Genomic DNA, 18361 nt, shown 5'->3' with positions numbered 1-18361 from the left:
AATGTTTGACTAGGTTTTTAGGGGAGAATTTGTCAACAGCATGTAATGTAAGGATCTTTCAGTAAGGGTCTTTCCAAATCCCTGACCTGGACTTTTTTTGGACTGAAGCTCTTTGCTCTTGGTGTGTGTGTGTGTGTGTGTTGTGGCGGGTTTCAGATGGTCAGGTGCCGTGTTCCTGCACTCTCACCCACAGCAGGCCTGCTCTGACAAGGTGAGCCCCTTGGCAGGCCTGGATCCGGTCTTAACGAAGAGTATCATCGGTACTGACACAATCCCTCTGCCATTCAGGACACGAAAACATCAGAAAAAGAGAGAGATACAGAGCAAAAGAAAGAAAGTGAAAGAAAAGCGTGAAGAGTTAAGGAGCAAAGAGAAGAGAACGAGAAAAAAAAGAGTGTAAGAGCTAAGGAGAAGAGTGAAAGCTAAACAGGGTAAAAGAAAGAGAGAACAAAATGAAAGGCAGAGGGGGGAAAGAGTGAAAATTACGAACAGAAAGTCATTGAAAGAGATCGACAGAGCAGATAAAAGAGCAAAAGAAAGATTACAAACATACAAACAGGAAAAAGAAAAAAGGCTTCTTGCACAGTGTGTGTATCTGTCTTGTCGTGTGGTTCAGTGTGAGGGGAATCTGGCATCTATAGTGAGTCTGCCTCTGTACAGCCATTACAGCCCATTACGTGTTATGCACCAATAAACAGTCCAAAAACAAAATTTAATTTACTTTCACAGAGACCTCAACTTGTCCAGCAACACCATACCAACACATTTTAGCTGTTTAGCTGTGTTTCTGTGGCATTTGAAAAAAAAAATTAAAAATAAGAAAAAATAAGTGGCGCTTTCTGTGGACAAAAAGATAATGAAGTGTTGCTCAGTGAAGCAAAGCTTTAAATCTCTTAAATGTGCGACAGTGAGAACACACCCTGCGTGTGTGTCCACTGAGCATCACTGATCGAACACACACACACACACACACACACACACACACACACACACACACACACACACACACACACACACACATAGATGTCAGGGGACCTTTCACTCTTTAGCTTATGCACTAGTTCACCTTGTTCACGCTAAACCTCTCACACATTGACAAACAAAGTTAATTTGACAACTGTAAAAAAAAAAAAAAAACCTTACCAACAACAATAAAATGTGCATACCAATTCAGAACAATGGATAAGAAATCAGGTTTATGGTTATATTCTGGTATGAGGTCCAAATACATAAACCAGTGTAATAAAGTTCCAATCACAATGATACTTACAGTTAACAAATAACTTGCTATTTTGAGGATACAAAAACAGGTAGGTCATCTTGGTCCCAACATTACAGACCTGCCATTTCTGTTGATGCCTCAATAGCAAGCCCTGACCACAGGCTACGTGTTTACATGTTACTCTCCAAAAATTCCATTAGGTTAGCAGGTCTGGCTAGCAATTGCATCACAACCCAAATTAATAACAAAAAAATGGCTCAACATGGACATGGGTTCTGAATGCAGCATAAGCTTGCATAAGCAGTCCAATCCAAGCTAAGGTCCAGTTTGCTCACCCACTGCTACACCATTGGAATGACAATTACTGTCCAATTCACACTTGTTTTGATTTTCCTACTGCCACCTATGAACTCATAAGATATAGCCTAGCTTATATAATATAATAAGATATAGCCTAGCTTATATAATGTTCTGTTTGTCTGTTTGTCCGACCCTTTTTGTTATATTTTAGTGTTGTCTTGTCATGCTTGTCCTAAAATGTCAAAGCGACTTTGGGTATATAGAAAAGCGCTATAAAAAATTGAAATATTATTATTATTATTATTATTATAAACTGTTCTTTTCCAAGCAAGTGGCTTGGCTGACATTTCCATTACTGCCGTGATCTGGTCACCTCATCTCTGACTTAAAACGTATTAAAAAGTTGCACAAGTTAGAGCATGACTGATGGTCATGTACAATAATGACTCCATCTGCACGGTTTCTGCTGAAAGGTGTCCAGGGACTGAAAAGCCTCAGGTTTCAAGTCTGTTCCCTGGTGTCAAAGTGTGAAGCAGAAGGCCTTTTTAAAGACTCTGAACATGCCACACAGAAACACAGAAACCCTCAGATACCAAGCCATGCTGAGGGCCATCAAACTAGAGCATGAACTACAACAGAAGTAAAACCAAGGACAACTATGTCACCAAAAAGCAATCGAGATTAGGAATGGAGAGAGGAGGACAGGGGTGGGGGCCGGGGGGGGGGTTGTAGAGAGAAAGAGAGAGAGAGGACAAGAGGGTGAGAAAAAGCAACAGTGAAGATAAAAATTGTTTTTAAAGTATTCAGGGTATGGATCTGTGCCGTCAGTAAGGCTGTGGGCTTTAACCCTTGGAATGTCAAGACCCCTAGAGTTCACATTTCAAACACATCATCCGCCAGACCACTGCTACTCAATCTGGGGCCCCCGTGGCCCCCTGCAGCTTCTGAAACTCTCTACTGATGGTGCAATCGCAGTTTATTTCACAATGACTGAGAAGGTATGTAAGCGTGCAGTGCAGTGCAGCGCAGGTTATCCGATATATACCTGCATTTACATTTCCACACCTATAAGGGGAGAACAGAATCAATTCTGCTCTGTGGTTCAAATGATTGTGGCATTTGTGCTTGAGGTTTTTGTGCTTCTGAAGAGGTAAATAATAAGTCAGCGTGTCTTCTTTGTCAACATTTCTACGACTCGTTTTCAAAAAGTCATTGAGTTGACTTCAGAATTCTCATTTGTGATCAGAAGGAAGGAAACCAATGACACCACTTAACCCAAAGTAGTATGGAATCCCACTCCAGGTAATGACAACATTCTGCACCACACTTACATTTGGCAAATGAGCCATTTGGGTCCCACTGGATATTAAGTGTTCTTATGTACAATCGACTTGAGCAGTGAAATTAAAGAAGCACATCAAAAATGGACGAGGAGAGAAGAAAAACCTAATTTCAATCAGGACAACTACCACTGATCCAAGATAATTCCTTATTGTCTTGAAAAAGGCAAGACACCTACAATCAGTTGAAGCCATTACTTGAAACACTTAAAAGCAGAAGTGAGAGAATGAGGGTTGAGAATGAGAATGAATCTTGGGGCTGTTTTGAAGTGTTACACTGGCATGGCAGCCTTTCTAATCTAATTCTAATATACCTTTAGAATGGGGCGGAGGCTGATGTCTCCCCAAGAGCATCACTCAGGAAGTAAACAAGACTTGGTCATGGACAATGTCCTCGAAGGCTCCATTATGCAGCCCCTGTGAGGTGAAAGTAATGTTGCCCCCACCACCCCCCACTCCTACCCTTACCCCAGAGCACAGGGTCACATTCCTGGCCATCCCATTGGCTTGGTCCCCCTAAAACATGCTCTACATGCTTGATTAGCTATTTGTCGGACGCATCTGACAAGAAATGAAGGATACCAAATGTAAGGGTGGGCGGGGGGTGTGGAGGGGTTTGACGGCCTCCCAGAAGGATGGTTGCCCCCGGGGGGTCACGCCACTCAGTCGAACCCCTCCGCATGGGCGTTGGGTTACGTCAAGTCAGCCGCAGCACATGCTCTTGAATCTCAAGTCGAATCCCCTTTTGTTTTACATCGGCAAAATGAATTTAATTTCAAACAACTCAACCCAAAAGCACAGGGTGACTACGAAGGACTTATGGATGGTCTCGATAATGTTACAATCCATAAAATGATAGACCCAAGTAACACAGGCCAATCTACAATGAAACTCTTCCTGAAACTGAGTTAATAGACTTCTAAATTGCGCTACAAATAGCTGTGCCGGAGGCCTCTGTCCATAGTACCAGTTTGTGATAGAAGAGACAAAAAGCTCCTGAACCTAAATGTCAGCAATGACTATACTACACCCCAACCCACCACACACGATCCATAGACAAGGCACTAGACAGAGAATAGTCTTACCTCTAGGTTTTCCATGATAAATCTGAAGGGCGCCTGCACAACACACTTACAGACTTCAGTGGCGGGCTCAGCTGACGGGCAAACCAACAGAGCTCATTGATGCACTGAGAGGACCGCCAGTGCTCAAACTTGCCCTTGAGATTGGGGGGTGTATGAGTGCTGGGTTGGTGAGCAAGGGGAGGTGTCTGTCTTTGTCACACAACAGGATGGACAAGTTAACAAATACAGCCAAAAGCCCTTATTCAGAACTGTGCTAACTCAAATATAGTGGATAAAAAAAGATTTTTCTGAACAAATGTGTTTAGTCATACATAAAGTAAACCAAAAACAATAATAAAAAAAAGCCAAACAAAAAAATCCACCATACCCTAGACTAATGTGACTGTTAGCGCGTGATGACAAGACAACCTACACAAACACACCGTACGGAATATCGTGATCATCTGTGTGACCTGCTCCCTTACAGAGCGGTGAATCGAATCCAGCAGAACACAAGAGCTGTGAGACGCAGGAATGAGAACATGGAGAAAAGTGGGAGCGCTGATTTGAGACGACAGGCAGGTCTAGCTGCAGCAACGCGCTTCGCTTAACTACATCATTCAATTAGCGCCCTATGAGCGTGGCCGTTAAGTGATGCGGGAGACTGGCCCGCGGAGCTGTGGGCCAATGCAAGCTGTTCACCTGCCTTGCTGCGAACACACACTCACACTGTCAAATATAGACAAATCTCTCTTTCTCTCTCTCTCACACACACACAAACAAAATGCTCATGTTACAACACAATAATAAGACTCATACACACACATGCACAGGCTTTCTCCCAAATCTTCTACCGGTTTCTTTCAGTTTCCCGGTCATGAAGTTGCACTTAATACTGAACTGATTAACCTTTGAATCTTGTTTTTTCGGCTTTAAGAAAAAAAAACATCCTGACCACACACAATTACTGTAGCTTTTCATGTGCTGAAGTCTATGCCAACACAGTAAACTGGGAAAAAAATTCTCCCATTTGTTCAATGCCAATTAGAGTGTTTTAAAATCCGGTGTCTTAGAGCTCCATTTAAAGATGCCTCAATTGTGTAAGTGGACCCACTTTTCATTTAACTAGAAAAGACGTAAAGTCGTGCAATCCAGGCAGCACTTTTGAACTTGCACACATTATCAGGCTTGGTTAGCGTTAGGCCGCCAGAGCCAAGAGACACGCGAATACATCCACGTTTTCAACCATCCAAATTACAGGCATTGTGGTCTTGCAGCACTTGCAATCCATCACAACACAAGAGCAGCAAAAACACATCTGCGGTAAACACTCTTTACTGTGAAATGGCCACACGGGCCAGGAGAGCTGTCGTTGGAGTGATTCACATTTCTGGAAAAGCAATCAATGCATTGGGAGAGTTCGGGAATGGACATTCAGCCCGACGTCTTTTGCCTCAACGTTCATGACAGCCAGTCCAAAAAAATCTAAAATCCAATTTGTTCCTACATTTCCCCCCCCTGCAACGCCAACACCCCCCACCCCCACCCCATATCCACACACATACTCCTATTCACGGACTGAGGGTTCGCTCTCTGTCACGTCACACCCGGAGTGGCTGAGCTGAATGTCGGGCTCAGCCGCAGAGCTAAAGTACTTTGCTATGGGACTCACTGTTGTGGCCCTGGGCTATCGCTAATGCGGCAAACTGTGAGGAGGCTCTGTACAAGTGTCCTCAGACAGGCACAAATCAAGTGGAGCCGAGGAGCGCCTTACGTCCCATTAACCAAGCCCCTCCACGCTTACGAAACATGGACACACACACAGAGCTTAGTGACTGCCGACTGGCAGGCTCTTTGTGGCCGCCCTGACAAAAAAGATGACAACAGTAAACGATCAACCTCCTGGACATTGAAAAATTTGACCTTTTCGACACATGGAGTCTTTGACCTACATAAGAACAGCATATAATAAGGCTTGGTTCTTGGAAATATGTGGAAAGTTGCCAGTCCATTCAGACTTCAGCAGATTAGTTCTGCAAACCACCTAAAACACATTTCAAAAACGTGGTCACTAGGCTGCCTGGTCAAAGTTAATCTTCAGCCTGGCCAAGAATGTGTACAGCAACTGGGATTAATTTTCTCGTTCCTGTAAATATGACTAATTGTGGGAAGTAGGGTATAAAACAAAAAAAACAGCCATCGGTTCCTCTTTACTCTGGCAAACTAGTCAGCAGATCTTAGGAAATGGTAAATAAAATGACAGCCACAAAAAAGCTAGATCCATAGTTTTGTACTGTCTTCACCTTGTGTGTTTGGAAACCTTCAAGAAAGTTGCTGCTAATAACTCATGTTCACAGCTTTAACAGCAGTAATCGATCAAAGGTGCTCAGCCGCAGCGCTGTGGTTGCCTGTGGCGGTGGCAGTGCTCTTGGGCTTTGGTGGTGCACAGACTAGCAGTGGAGGCCGGCAGTCGCAGGCTGCACACAGCCCTCCTGCCAGCTGTACGCCCGGCAGCACTCGCCACTCCGAGACGGCAGGGCAGGGTGAGAGGCCACTGCCCCTGGAGCATGCATATGGCCCCACAGTCCTCTCTCGTCCTCTCTCTCTCTCTCTCTCTCTCTCTCTCTCTCTCTCTCCCTTTCTCTCTCTCTCTATCGCTTCCACTCCTTCACTCTTCCTTCCCTTCCTCCATCATTCACCCCCCCCCCACACACACACACACACACACAGATGTCCTCACACACTCCACTTTCACCTAAGCAGCACACCTGCAGTCATGTGGAACAGGATGTTACTCATCCTGATTCTGATCCTTTCAACCTGAAAGGTATGTCAAAGGGGAACAGGGATATACAGTATTTGGACAGATCTGACGGGAACGCACTCTTTCCCCAATAGAAGATCTCCGCTATGGGTTATGGAGCAGCTTCACTCCATGGATTGATGTAAATGTGTTCAGACAACACTACAATACTAATCTAAGCCAAGCTCTACGCCCCCCTTCCCTACATTGAGGAATTCTTCTTTTCAAACTCAATACCCTCTCTTTTCTTTTCAGGCTGAAATCCTTAAGTCAACAAATCTGAGCACGCTATGAAACGCAAGAACATGATAACATAAGAAACCCTAATAAAAGCGCAGAGACAAACAGCAGCTGTCCAAGCTCCGATTTGGGAAAAATGCTGAATCACGGTGACACTAAAATAATGACAATAAAAACGGATTTAACCTACAGTATGCACATTTCCAAACGGAATAAAAAAAAAATATTTAAACCACTTTCTGCGTTTATTGTGCTTATACACTTGAGCTAAACATTTGCTGCAACCAAAATTATTTGCAGGCACACGAGCACGACCTAGCACGAGCCCAAACTAAATGTGGCTGCTTCGGAAGGCAGTTTATTGTCAAGACCATTTGAAGGCTCCAGCCTGTATAAGTGAGGGTGGCAGGCTAGGACAGACAGGACTGCTGCCCAATGACAGCCTCCGTGGAAGGTTCTTATTATTTCAATTATTACTCAAGCATGCTTTATGTTAAGAGGTGGCATGGGAGAAGGCCAGTCTCTCTGGTGGTGTAAGTTGTAGAGCATTATTTCCCACACGAGCAACCGTGCAAGGTAAGATTGAGGTCATTCCTGATGTGAAAGAAATTTACGTTTACAAAACTCTGTGTTTAGAATTGGGTTAAATTAGTTAGACAGGGAGGGGAGGACCTATTTGCATTGCTCTGCTCACACAAAGAGGAGTTGGACAGCTTGTGTAAAAGGGGGTGGATAAAAGCAGAGGAAGTGTTCAGTCATTACACTTTACAGATCTTAAGGGTTAACAACCTTTGCCAGCGGAAATGGATTGATTGATGTGTGTGTGTGTGTGTGTGTGTGTGTGTGTGTGTGTGTGTGTGTGCGCGCACGCATCATTCTTTAATGCAGCCATAAAACTCATTTCTCATGTTAGCTTTGAATCCATTTACCACAAAATGGGTTGACAGTTGAATTTCCCAAAATCCATAATTCTGGGTAAAAAAAATTAAGCAAGATCTTTCAACAAAAGAGCAACTAGTTGACATCCTCATCCTATTCAAGCAACCACACCTTACCGTGTTGCCAGTAAGTAGTAAGTAGCATCCTGAAAAAACACATTATCTACATTTTGTAGATGGTTATGAATCACTTTGGAATGGTCTCAACAAACAGATACTGTCAGGCATTTTGCCAGCATTACTAAATAAAGACAAGCATACGCTCATAGTTTCACCCTACCATGAAATCTGGTCTCTCTATCACACAGACCAGCTGATAAAGAGTAAGCATCACCAGGAGTCAAAGGTGTACGCAAATATTTGTAAACTTGGGCCAACAGTTGTGAAATGGGTCAAATTTGTGGGATCACAAAAATCACCAGACAGTATTTAGTTCCGTACCGGCAAAGTACACAGCTTTGAGAAACAACATTGTTGACCTGATCATAGTCAATGGCCCATTTGCTTGGAGTAAAAATAAGAGACGAAACATTTCAAACCTGGGCAGCAACTCATATTTTCATTACATGGGGGGGGGGGGGAACTTCTAAAAAAAAAACTGCAAAGAGCAACCACATGCAAGTGAAACATCCTCCTGACTCTCCATCTCTCGCAACTGTAAGGTCCTCCATGTCTCCACTCTCTCAGATGGCAGGAGGCTCACTGGTCATTGTTGAGAGCCACAAAGGGGAGGATGTGACCAGGCTTGGCATTCTGCATCAATCGAAGAGGAACAAAGTGCCATATTGGATATCTATACATTTCATTTCAAACAAATCTTCCTCTGGGATTGTTTAACTGACAAGCCCCCCGGACCACTAAAAAGGAGGCAGAGGAAGGAGAAAAGGCATAAATATGAGCCAACCCCCCTTTCCTCTGGACACTTTGCCCCTCTGTCCGCCTCTCTCACACACAGTTTCCCCCCAGCCCACTTCCTTAGAAACTTTATCTCACCTCCCTCTGCCAATACCGCCAGAGCTTCCCACTGCAATTAGTTATAAAAACTTTTCAGCGCGGCCACACGTGGTCTGGTTTTTAAAGAGCCGGGCCCCCCTCCTCACACGGTCTGTGGGCTATTGAGTCGTCACAGGCCCCCTGAGTGATGGCTGAAAAATAAGGCGGCGCAGACAATGCTTCGTCTTGATTAATTCAATTCTTTCAGGACCTTGCACCGTCGCCCGGGCAGCTTCGCACAATTGCCGCTTTGATGCTTGAATACACTCTCTTTCCCTATTTTTTTTTTTTCAATAAAAAAAAGAAAAACCAAAAAACTAAATCTGGCTTTTCATCTCAGAGTATTTTTCACGAGCAAACTGAGACATCAAAATTATTTCAAGTTTTGCGAGGCTCATCTAGGAAATCGTTTTTCGCTGTAGGTGAAAGAGGGGAATGGGGAATGGGAGGGATAGTTAAATTAGACTGACCTGATCGGCCATACAAGCTGGATTGCTGGATTCCGACATGATTTGATAGTGCCCAGTAGTTCTCTTCTCAACTGCGCTCCTGAGTTCTTCATTCACACCTTCCCATTTGCTTCCGTCACACGCAAGAGAGAGAGAGAAAGAGAGGGAGGGAACACCAGAGCAACCTCTTTTCGCCCAGCCTTGATTAATGCCTGAATTATTTTCACCTCATTTCATCTGATGGAGTTCTGCTTCCTCTCCGCCTCTCTCAATCATTCAGCATGGAAGCCTTCTCTCTCCCTCCCTCCTGATCCCTCTCTCTCTCGCTCTCTCTCCTTCCTCTCGTTCACCCTCCCTCCCTCAGCCCCTCTTCCTACCTCCCTCCCTTCTTTTCAATCTCCATTCTGGTCTCTCTCTTCAAGAGTTAGGGAAAATCCCCCCCCTCCCCAAAACACACACAAACACACACACACACACACACACACACACACGAACACACACACACACGAACGCACACACACACCCGCACGCACACACACCCGCACGCACACACACACACACACACCCGCACACACACACACACACACCCGCACACAGATTTCCTCCACACTGGAGGGGTAAGAAAGACAGGGGAGATCCACAGCCTTTGCCTCTACCTCCACCATGAATGGAGTCGTTGTCATTCCAGCACCTTGGCTGCATATTGAGTGTTGGGAGCTGCTAGCTTAGCTGCCGGGCCCCAGGGACGCTGCCAAGCAACCCACCCCCCCTCCTCAGCCCCATAGCCCCCCCAGACCCCCAACCCCACGAGATGGAAGACAAAAGTGAGGAGCTGAGCTCGTCCACAGGGTGCCCTACCCTTGCTGTCTCCCCCATTTCTTCCACTTGTTTGCAAGGCAGCTGCACCCAGACCACCAACGCTCCCATTGAGGTGCACTTGACTCTCAAATCCTCATCCCTTGACATTGCCAGTTCTCCAGCAAGGTTCTGTAAGAGGCAAAGTGGAGGAAATATACCCTGCAAACAGTCTGTGACACGTTTCGTAGTGTCAGGCCCTTGTAATTCATCCTCTTCCTGTCTCGAGGGGTCAAAAGATTTCCCATTCTTTGCGCTCTTGGCCATCAATGGGGAAACAATCAATGGGAAAGATACCATTTACCAGGATGCATCACAATGTATGGGGAAAGGTAAAGAAAGAAAAAGTGCCAAAAAAAAAAAAAAAAACCCTCTCCTCACAAAGGAGACCTTTCAGTGGCGGTTCTTGGCAGTGTCCCCGACAGAGTATCCTGTTAGTGGTGTCAGAAGTTGACAGACACCTGGCCTGGAGCCTAATGAGCGTTTGATGGGAGATGCACAATGGGGCCGGGATGAACCGCCGTCAAGAGTCAGCGTGAGGTTCGGCACAGAGTGGTGCTTGAGCTTGAGTGAAGCCCACACATGACCGCAAATGAAGGGAAGGTGGCCATTTCATTACTGCCATTCCTTACAGCTTTTAGAGTTACAAAATAAACAGAAAAAAGATAAACATCACCTCCAAGCTGCACATGGCCAGACTACAATTGAACAGTTTGCGACTGCATTTAAAAAAAAAATAATAATAATAATAAAAAAAACATACTTTGGTGTGACACAATGGTCCACTTACTTCAGGTTGTGTGCAAATTAATGCTGATCCAAAACAACCCAAATGACCAGAAAAGCTGTCGGGACCACAAGAGTTACAGAAGTCACTGACTTTCAAATGTATTTGCATAAACATCACATGGCCCATGGCGATACCGCAACTGAACAAGTTGCGACTACATTATTTAAAAAACATTTATCCTTTGGTATGACACAATCTTGCTGTTAGTGCTACATGAGAGGGATCTCAGAAATTAGATATGTTTATGATGTACCTCAAAGCTAAATACAACCAAGTTCATTGTGAAAGACTTATGGAGTTATATAAGTGTTATCTGATTGAAGAGCTTGTGCTTTCGGGTTACAGTGAATCCAGTATTTTTTTCCCCCTCCTGTCCCTACTCAGGTTGTTAGGCCATGCCTGTGATGCACACACGCACACACACACACACACACACACACGCACACACACACAGTACTTTTCCAGCTGAAATTACATGTAAACAGTGAGATTCTGCCACATCTGTGCTGCTAAGTTCCTGTGGGAGTAGACCTGCACTGGCCCGTGCTCCAAACAGAGCTTGCCAGAGGACAGAGGATGATGGCACCACCATCAACACCACCACTACCGCCACCGCTACGACAACTACAAAATGGCGCCCTTCACTTCTCTTCCATCTGTCGGGACATCCACCGAGGCACACCTATATGGTTTTGGTTCTATACTTAGAAAACCAAAAAAAAGTAACTGCCGTTCCTAAGTCATTGGTTCTCATAAGTGCTTTAACACACATAAAACACATTACTTTTTCTCCGTGCCAAGTATCTGCCACACACAACCATGAGTAGATGAAGGAAAACTCTAGGCAAAGTGAGCGAGCGTGTGTGTGAGGCAGAAAGAGTAGATTAAGAGAGAGAGAGAGAGAGATTGAGTAAGAGAGAGATAGACTGATGGTCGATTAAATCCCACACACATGCAGCTCTGCTCTGGGCTATGAGACTGAGCCACGAGCCTGGCTTTCAGGCAGTCTGACAACGCCGGTCATTAGAGACTCTTCAGGGGCCGCAGCCAACTCCTATTAGTTAGCTTCCCCCAGAGACTCGCCTCAGAATGGGTTACTTTTAATGAGGATATCTACACAACGTTATTTTGACAGCCCCATATCAATGGCAGAATAGAGTGTTGCTGGGGGGGGGGGGTTACATGGTCTAAGTGTGTGTTTGTGTGAGTGTGTGTGTGCAGGGGGGGGGGGGGGATACGTGCGAAAGAACCTGTGAAATGAACTCAAGGAACAAACAAACAAAAACAATGCCTCTGCACAATAACACAGCTTTTGACAAGAGTTTGGGGGGAATTAGTTTTGCTAATTGGTTGGACATTACTGCTGTTTAGCTCCAATTAGGAAGGGAACCACAGATGCCGTGCCCTGTAATTGTCCGTGTCTTTGACCAGCTTTTTTTAATTACACATTTTCAACATCTCTCTTTCCACCTGTGGCACGAGCGAGGCAAGGAGCCTGTTAAACAGCACACCCCACGCATTGCCTCAGAGGAAGCGAAAAGGTCATTTTGTTGACTGACAGAAGCTGTCAATCTGTCTCCAGACAGGCGGACCATATGGCAGGGGAGGTCGATAGGTCAACCCTTCCTTGGAGCACCCCCTGCAGGGAGAAGGATGGTGAGGTGTCTCTGCCCCGTCTCTTTTTCCCGGCATAAAGGGCATTTATTCAGTAATAGCATAAGCACTGTGTGGCAACAGGCAACAGTGTTAAACAACCACAGTGTGAATAAATGACCAGACATGTGGACCCCCCGCTTGAGCAGAACCCTAAGGTGATTCTGGTCCACTTACTTCAGGTTGTGTGCAAATTCATGCTGATCCAAAACAACCCAAATGACCAGAAAAGCTGTCGGGACCACAACAGTTATAGAAGTCACTGACTTTCAAATGCTTAGAAAACAAACAACTAAATCACATCAACAAATGGTGTAATATTCTTAGAGAAAACATGTGAAACCCAATATACTAATTCCCTCCCACCAAATGTATTTGCATAAACATCACCTGGCCCATGGCGATATACCCAACTGAACAAGTTGCGACTACACTATTTGAAAAACACGCATTCTTTGGTATGGCACAATCTTGCTGTTAGTGCTACATGAGAGGGATCTCAGAAATGACATATGTATATGATGTACCTCAAAGCTAAATACAACCACGTTCATTGCCAAAGACTCATGGAGTTACATAAGCGTTATCTGACTGAAGAGCTATTACACCGTGTTCTACTCCCGCTGCTATGCAACGTCCCTCTGAACCTTGTTAACAGAGCAGAAGTGACCCCCTGTGAACAGCTACATTTTGTTTGGTGGCAGTTCTGCGTGTGTGTGTGTGTGTGTGTGTGTGTGTGTGTGTGTGTGTGTGTTTGGTGGCAGTTCTGCGGTGCACAGAACGCCAGGACAGTCATTAGATCGGAGTCAGGGAGATAGACCATCATTTCTCTGGCCCCATTATGAGAAGAGCAAGCAATCCAGTGAATACATCATTACTGGTTGTGCTTGTTCCATCACTCTCAATTCCTACCAACGTCCTTTTTTACCGCTACCCACTTAACATCCGATCACCATTCATTAGGTCACCATGTTGGACAAGCACGAAAGTGAGCAGGACTGTTAAAAATAGCAAGATCTCTACGATAATCATCATCATCATCATCATCATCATCATTGCTAGGGTGACTTGTTCCTTGTTAAAGAGAAAAATGCCTTCATAGCAAGCTTAGCAGCAGCATTTAAGGTCCTTTTTTTTCAGTGAAAAGCAACACTGAATGGCTCCAAGTGCAGGCGACTCAGGAGAATCTTAATCTGAGTGCCGAGAGCCTGGGACGGCAGGGTCAGAAAAGTCCTCCGCTGGCACAACCCACTGCTTTTGTTTGGGCAACAAAGCGACAAAGTTATGGGGCAAAGGCGACAAAAACAACTTCCTGTAGCATTTTCTACACCGTAAGAGTGGCCTTGTGTATGTGTGTTGCATTTCTGTTGGTTGGTTTGTTTGGTTGTGTGTGTGTGTGTGTGAGTGAGAGTGCGAGAAAGTGTGTGTGTGTGTGTGTGTGTGTGTGTGTGCATGTGCATGTGCATGTGCATGTGCACGCGCATGGGGCGTCTGCCTGGTCCAGCAGCTTTCGGGGACACAGGAGAGCGATTTCCAACGCTTGGGTTAACCTGAAGTTTCCATGATAATTTCTCTCCCTCTATAATTTGGCTTGAAGGGCCCCAGCTGCTAATTCTTTATAAATAGCGTGTAGCTCGAATCCCCTCCAGGGAGAGTGGGGCTCGGTGGAGTGGCTTGGGCACAAATCGGCCCGGAAAAAGCACACAACATACACATTTTGACAAACATATGGGACCATTGCGGAGGATGAAAGAAGTACATGTGACTCCGCAGTCGCTCACGTGGATTCGACAATGAGCAAATTAGACAAGCAACAATCACAGTCAGGCGGCCGCTCAGAAACCAAACTGAGAAAAATTCAAAAAGACCCCCCCCCCCCCACCCCCCCCGAATGTGAACGATAATGTACCACAACAAAGTGTAATCAAATGGCTTAGTTGGGTGTGTATAAGATTTAAACGGTGAAGAATATATCCTCACTTAAATTTGCTACCCATGACTAAAATCGGCTTTAAAAATTCCAGTGCGTCAGTTTACTTAAGTCAAAGGTGAAGGCTCCCTCTCTATACACACAAACAGAACCTGTCTGAAGCAGCTCCACAACTCTCTGATGTTTAACCAGTGACAAAGGTCCAGTTATGCACATATGGGGGCCTATGCGAACATACATCAGGCCTCGGCAGCGGAGGAGGGTTTCCTTTCGTACAATGTGTGTCCATCAGCATTTGCTCGGTCATCAATGCAGAGTTCAACTCACTTCGCAAAGTCTCATCTCACAGCTCACATCCGAGAGAAAACACACACCCACACACACACATATATCAATATATCAGTGGATGAATCCAAAGGTCCTGTGTCAATGCGTCCTGTGTCTATCAGACTAAGGTCTAGCAGGCGAGAAGTGATAAATAATAGAGGGGGGCGGGGGGTGGGTATGCTTGTGCGTGGGGACCCTGAGAACGGCAGACCCCCCTCCGTCCCAGGCCTGTGTCTCCCATTCACTACGCAGCGGGGAGAGCAGGTTGAGTTCAAGCGCAACAAATTCTGGGGTGAAAAGGCTTGGAAGGACCTCAATTCAGCGACAAAAATAATAATATTAGTGAATAACAAAAGAAATGAGAAGATTTAAGAAGCGCTTCGGTGGGCAGACAATACCAAGCTGCTGTCCATAATTTCAAAAGCAGGCATCTCTCCCACTTTCTGTAAGCCGCCCCCCCCCCCCCCCCAGCCTACCCAGCCTACCCACCCTCCACACACACACACTTTTGTATTTTCGTTTAGCTTTTCTAGAATGGAGGCACCTCCGAACATAAAAGAAAGGGGAAGAAAAACAGAAAACCAAAATTTTCAGGCTGAGTGGTTTCTCCAAATGAAATCCAAAGGCAGCCTTTCAACCAAACCTTTTTGGCAGAGGTGGGAGACTTTTCTACCCCCCCCCCCCCCCCCCCCCCCCCCTTTTTTTCTTCTTTAAAGGAATCGCAGCAGTGGACGTGTTTGGCATTTGGTGGCCCTTGTCCTCCCATTGTACCTTTGCCACAGTGGCTGCTTCCTCAGTGGATTCTCTGTGCTCAGCGCACTGTACAGTCAGGGGACTCTGGAGATGAACTGAAATCACGTTTGACTCCAACCCTTCTTTCTTTCTTTTTTTTTTTTTTCTTTTTTGTTTGCTTGGGCACATCTGTTCCCATGCCCCTGAAGGCACCATGGTTGCACAGCTTCAGAGATGCGAACACTCAAGCTAATTCAAGTGAGTGACTGACGGCTCAATATGTTCCTTATGTAAGTATCTGCATATTCCGGCCTTGGCCACGTCTGTCAGTGGCTACTGGCCACCTGTGAGGGCTATGCTGCCTTTGAGGATGTGTGGACACGTATATATATAAAACATGACACATACATAACACATATACATTCCAAACAATTTAGGATTGGGGGTTGAAATCTCCATGAAATGCTGATATATTGTTGAAAAATTCAGTTTATTCGTTCAAGTACAATTTCTCTCATTTGTGAGAACATGGATCAGAGATAAGTCACACGGTGGACTGTGTGAACTGTGGCCCATTTCAAGGCAACGGTGCACCTGAACTGAGCCTCCTGAGGGACGCAAAAACAGTCCAATGGGTTTCAATATTTGTTTCCATTTACTTTCCACTTCACTGAAAACAGCACACATTAGCGGCTCCTGGGAAAAGCTGGGAAGCTGCCGTCTAAGCAGGGGGAGAGTGTGTGTGAATGTGTGTGTGTGTGTGTGGGGGGGGGGGGGGGGGGGCACGGGGGGAGTGGGAGCCATAGGTCACTGCAGTTAACAGTTGCTGCGCAGCCTCTCCTTAGTGTCTGACAGCCCAAGCATGAATCCCTCTCCTCATTCCCGCTCATTACTGGCCGCTAGATATGTTTTTCAATGGGCAGGAATGGCTCACACTCACTCCTGACAGCGGGTGAGCAATGGGGAACCATTGAGCATTTCAATCAGTCAGTCGGTCAGACGAAGAGAAACAATGTCCTTCACACGCCTCATTCAATTGATCCCACATCAACATCCAGTCAGGGGTAATCGGGCAATTTCAAAGAGCCACAAAAATGTATTTGCAGTCCCCACTATGGTAACATCTGGCACCACTGTGTCTCAAGCCAGCATTAGTGGCTTTGGACAGTTGCTTTGAGTGCCGAGTGCTTCATTTCCCATCGTATGTTACGGTGAAAGCGGAAGCCTGTCAGTGAGCATGCCTGAGACACCTCCAAAAGGAAGCCGTGGCCAGGCAAACGTGCCAATCACAAGGCCCATTCTCTCCCTGACATCCCAACCGAAACCATCCCATCCTCCGAGACAGCATGAAGCCCATTATGGCCCTGTAGGGGAATTAGTTTGTGGCGTTGTGTGCCAACACGTCATCTGGCCCACAAACCCAACTGTAATAGGTCCACAACTAATAAAAATAAACTTAAACAGATTTTTATGCGATGTTAAAATGAGGGAGTTGTAAAGTCTCCATCATGCAATAAAAGAGTTAGCCAGTTATGGTTCACTTTCAGTTGTAAGCAGATGAATAGAATCTGCCCCCTACACACAAGCCCTGTACATGAGCAGTCACACAAGCTATATTGCTAAGATTAGAACAACGCCTGTCACTTAAAAACAGGCACCACAGAGGGCTGATAAGACCTATAAGAACCTCGTCGTCAGACTCTACAACCCACCAGGACAAGCCAATCAGACGAGGGGGAGGGACACCTGCTGGGAGGGGCCTTACCCGCATTTACTCTCCAAAACAGATGCATGTTTTGCCTCACTTTTAGAAACAACTTTTACAGCAACATATTTCTTCACATATCTGCCACTCAAAACGGAGGCCAGAGGACTCAGAAGTTTTGACTTTGGCAAGGTGGAATTCTTCACAAAAAAAAAAAGCCCAAGTCACATTAACAGGATATTGAAAAACAAATGAACAAGAAAAAACAAACAAGCAAACAAACAAACAAACAAACACCAACAACAAAAAAACACAAATCCCATGAACCATCACCTATGATTTAAGACACAGAACTTGCCTCACAGAGAGTAGCCAAGACAAACAGTGCGAGCACTTGTTCTGAATACAAACAGTGTTAGCTGAGGACAAATGTGCTGGGCTGGCCTCTCCCATAGGTTATCCTGACAAACCACAGCCACAACTCCCTCTACAGAGTGGCCGCTGCCCAAAGATAAATAAATGAACATAGGAACTCCCTGACAGATAAATTGCCCTTGCCGCATCAGCCCCAGCCAGCAGAAGCAGGTGCAGAGCTTTTCATTTGTGAGCAAATGAAGCAGATACAAATGGCCAAGCACTGGGTTCTTCTGTTCTGGCCCAACGCAGGCCAGTAGGCGTTATAGATGGGCTCTGGACCCTCATCTTGACGGGGCAGCTGGGCAGCTGGGCAGTGAATGGGCGACGTCTGGGAGCGGTGGGCGCTTCCACCCATGGCGACCGGCCAAGGACACACTGTCCATCCACAGTCACAAAAGTTGCTTGAGTGCAACGCCAGGCCAAAACAAATCACTTGGAGCCATATACATGTACCTGCCCCTTAAGGGCCGACAGATGAATGGAAGAAGCCACAGCCCCGCTTGATCACCGAGCGCCTGGGAGATGGCACTGCATGTGCCGCCTCTGGCACAAGCAGAAGTTGCTGCCGTCTTCGGCAAGAGTGACTTGGGTGTATAAGGGCCA

General features: G+C 45.7%; 1 protein-coding gene across 3 annotated transcripts in view; it reads right to left on the bottom strand.

The window, feature by feature from the left end:
• The window catches only part of slc6a9 (solute carrier family 6 member 9), a 47460-nt gene that overhangs the window by 14566 nt on the left and 14533 nt on the right, over nt 1-18361 (bottom strand). Inside the window, exon 1 of one of the 3 annotated variants that reach the window (XM_031563374.2) lies at nt 9371-9711. The exons of the other annotated variants lie outside the window; for them this stretch is intronic. Within the exon in view, the coding sequence (XP_031419234.1) occupies nt 9371-9409 (39 nt within the window). The 5' untranslated portion in view covers nt 9410-9711. Of the gene's footprint in view, nt 1-9370; nt 9712-18361 lie in introns of those variants that run through there. 3 annotated transcript variants of the gene reach the window in all.

This window comes from Clupea harengus, chromosome 25 (genome assembly GCF_900700415.2).
Source record: "Clupea harengus chromosome 25, Ch_v2.0.2, whole genome shotgun sequence".
NCBI classification, from domain to species: Eukaryota; Metazoa; Chordata; class Actinopteri; order Clupeiformes; family Clupeidae; genus Clupea; species Clupea harengus.
This window is presented reverse-complemented; position numbering and strand designations above follow the sequence as displayed.